The sequence below is a fragment of the Arachis ipaensis genome, chromosome B08 (genome assembly GCF_000816755.2).
Source record: "Arachis ipaensis cultivar K30076 chromosome B08, Araip1.1, whole genome shotgun sequence".
NCBI classification, from domain to species: Eukaryota; Viridiplantae; Streptophyta; class Magnoliopsida; order Fabales; family Fabaceae; genus Arachis; species Arachis ipaensis.
The window spans coordinates 92734919-92738593 of NC_029792.2; the positions used below are offsets into that span (position 1 = coordinate 92734919).

At 24.6% G+C, this 3675-nt stretch overlaps 1 protein-coding gene across 1 annotated transcript in view; it reads right to left on the reverse strand.

The window, feature by feature from the left end:
* The window catches only part of LOC107611229, a 17086-nt gene extending 13620 nt beyond the window's left edge, over positions 1 to 3466 (reverse strand). Inside the window, exons 1-2 of the mRNA XM_016313181.2 lie at positions 3274 to 3466; positions 174 to 351 (exon numbers count right to left, since the gene is read on the reverse strand). Coding sequence (XP_016168667.2) covers positions 174 to 350 — 177 coding nt within the window. The 5' untranslated portion in view covers position 351; positions 3274 to 3466. The remainder of the gene's footprint in view (positions 1 to 173; positions 352 to 3273) is intronic.

Sequence of the window (3675 nt, forward strand, 5' to 3'; positions counted from 1 at the left end):
AAAAATTCAAGTACAAACTTGAAAATGTAAAAACTTATAAATTTAAAAAAAAAATTTAATCAAATTCTAATAACGGCAACTTTCTTTCATGGTTCCATGAACGCCATCATAACACTTTATATACATTTTATAATTAGTATCAAGAAATTTCAAAGTCAATGAAATTAATTTACCCTCATTTCAGTTTGTGTTAGATAAGGTTGGCCATCAGGATCACGTGAGAGGTGAACCTTTTCACCTTTGACTTCTCCAGCTTTTAACCATTCGGCTTTGACTTCAGGTACCCTCCACATTGCTTCTAAGTCACGATGGTTAACGCAATCATCCCAATAGCTAAAACTTGTGGCCATCCTAACATATATACCAATTCGATGAATAAAAATTCTAAATTTGCACTTATAACTATAATTATCAAAACCGTGAAAAAAAATTAAAAGAAATAACAAATAGGTTCCTTACCCTTTTTTTTAATCTAAAAAATAAATAAATTGTTCACTAAATTTAATTACAAATAAGTTCTTCATCTTTATAAATAGAAAAACATAGATTTCTTCCAATCAGATTTAAACCATTGCGAAGAGATTTTATGTGTCTCCCGTTTATAAATGTTAGGAATTTGTTTGTATTTTAACTTGATGAGATATTTATTTTTTTTGATAAAAAATTTAGAAATTTATTTGTCTATTCCTCTATAAATTATACGTTGGGTAATGTTAGGTAGACAAAAAAAAAAAAGCCAGAACTTGCCTTATTTAGCATTAATTAATTGTCGCAACAATTAATAAATGTTAAATAAGACAATTTAAGGCTGTTTCTGGCTGATTTTCTTTGATTACCAAATATTTCTGTTATACGTTATTGACTATTTTTGAGATGTGTAATATTAAGGAGTCAATTTCTTTTCACTCAATTAAGCTAATTTGTTATTTTATTTATTTTAAGAAATTATAAATTTTTAATTCTAAATTATAAAAAGATATAGGAGAATCAAGTTTTAGTTAGCTAACATTAACCAACTTAAAATTTAGGATTTATAATTTAAAATGTAGGGTTAAGGCCTTAAAAATTTATGAATTAAGGTCTAGAATTTAAAATAAATAAAATAATTTAAAAAATGGCTAATATTAATTTAGAAAAATTGATACCTAAAATTACTCAATATCATGAATTCTAAATTTTTCAAAAACTAAAAATTTTTAAAATTTAAAAAATGAACTAATATTAACTAATCAAAAATTAACTTTTTATACTTTTTCTTTTGGAATATCAAGAATTACCAAAAATAAATAAACAGATAAAACTAGTACTTTCTTGACTTCCTAAAATGGTAAATACATTTCATCTTTTTTTTTTTATCAAAAAAATTTAAAAATACCAAAATTTTGAAGTTATATTCCGTAGGTGATTTTAGTCCTTAAAATCATGTTTTGTACGTTTAATTTTGGGATTCTATTGACCTACAAAATGTAATTAGAAAACTCAGTTCTTCTGAATTTTATGGACTAAAAGGAAGAACGAACAAACTTTCTTCAAAAGTGATCTTAAGTTCTATTTTTTCTTGTACTTAAAAACAAACAAATTGAAAGTCAAAGACTCAAAACAATTTTTAAACAAGATTGTCAAAGACAAAGCAGGTAAAGTCACAGTTACGCCCAATTAATTATTATAATCAAATTACATAGCCTAATTCTGCATAATAACTTATATAATATATGTGTGCGGGAAATTATTTATAATAATTTAGAGTTTAGATCTAAAAAATTTGTAAAGTGATAACGTAATAGAGTAAGATTTATTGGATCAATAGGTTATCTATTGCAAATGACTCTTCTCAAACAATGTAATAGTGAATACTAGTATTTTTACCCGTAATATTATTACGGGAATATAAATCTTTTAAAATTACGTCGATCTTGATATTATAGATTATGACACAAAAAATTTATAGCATTAAACTATTTTTATAAAATAGTCGTAAGGGACAAAAGTCTCCGTCGACTAAAAAGACCAGAGTCTTAAACAAAATTAAATAATAAGTTTTTTTAGTTATTATTTTCAAATGAAAGAGTTTAATTTTTTTTACTTAATTTTAACATTCGTTATCTAAAATTTGAAAGAATTTAACGTGTATATTTTTATATTTAATTAGATATTAAGTTTATTGTACAAATAGAAATAATTAATTTTTATGCTTGCTATTTAAAAATAATATTTTTTTATATATAAAAAAATATTATTTTTAAATAGCAAGCTAAATAGAGAATATTATGTTGTATATTTTGATTGTCAAATTTGTAATTAGTCTTGACAATGATATATAAGAGAGATAGAGTGAGTGAACAAATGAGAGAATAGAGAAAAGAAGAGAGAAGAGGGGAGAGTTCCTTAATTTTGGAGGGAAAGATTTGATTTCAATTGCGATGAGAGAGTGACATGTGGCACATTTTGACCTTAAAATTAGAGATATATAATAGATTTTAATTTTAATTTAATTTAAATACAAATAGAGAATGTTATGTTATATATTTTGATTGTCGAATTCGTAATTAGTTATTGATAATGATATATAAGAGAGATAGAGTGAGTGAAGAAATGAGAGAGATAGAGAAAGGAAGAGAGAAGAGGGGAGAGTTCTTTAATTTTGGAGAGAAATATTTGATTTCAATTATAATAAAAAAGTGACATGTGGCATATTTTGGCCTTAAAATTAGAGATATATAATAGATAATAGATGTCCAAAGTAGGAGAGAGATACCAACTATCAAATAAAAGTACTAACAATTTCAAATATGCCGAGCCGAGAATTATAAGAAAAATAGCTACAAATTTGACATACTATGAAGTACGACAATTTAATAAGTATATATTTACAAGGATCACCGGAACCGAAAAAAAAAAAAAACAACAAAAATCATATATATTTAAAAATATTAAATTATTAAATTAAAAAAATAAATTAATGACTAAAACTAATAGCTAAAAATAATAAATTCTAATAATTTTCTATCGTTTAAAAATGTAAGTAATGAAAATAATCACAAAAAGAAGAAATAATTATTCATTTAAAGATAGACCATAAAGACATGGTAATTTCAATACAAAAGATGAAAACCAAGTTGATTTTTTATATATTTCACATGATGAAGCCTATACCAGTTAATGAATCATGACTATCCATGTATGTTGCAACAAAATTCTACTGACCTAAGATGCACCTGAAATTAAAGATAATAATAATAGTAATAAGTGCTAAAAAAATAGATGCATACTTACAAGAAAAAGATGAGATGATTCAGGGCTAGCAAGAAGGATTTGCAAAGAGACAATGGGATGCGTTCTCCTCTTTTCGGTGACAACAAAAGAATATGAATGAATAACAATTATTGCCAGGAATGAGATTTGGAGTCGAGTTTGTTTTGGCCATTACCAATTTACGGTTGCCATCAAATAAGGGTTACAAAAGATAACACACATTTTTGTGGTGACAAGGATCATTTCACGGTGTTTAGTCAACGCCTCTTGGCTTGCCATAATAAGTTCCTTAATTTTGAGATCGACGTAAAAATAACATTATATATAATAAAAAATTATATTTAATAAAGATTTTTTTATTTATCATTATTTTCTTAATAAAAATATGATTTATTTTTATAAATTCTTGTATTTTGTTATATA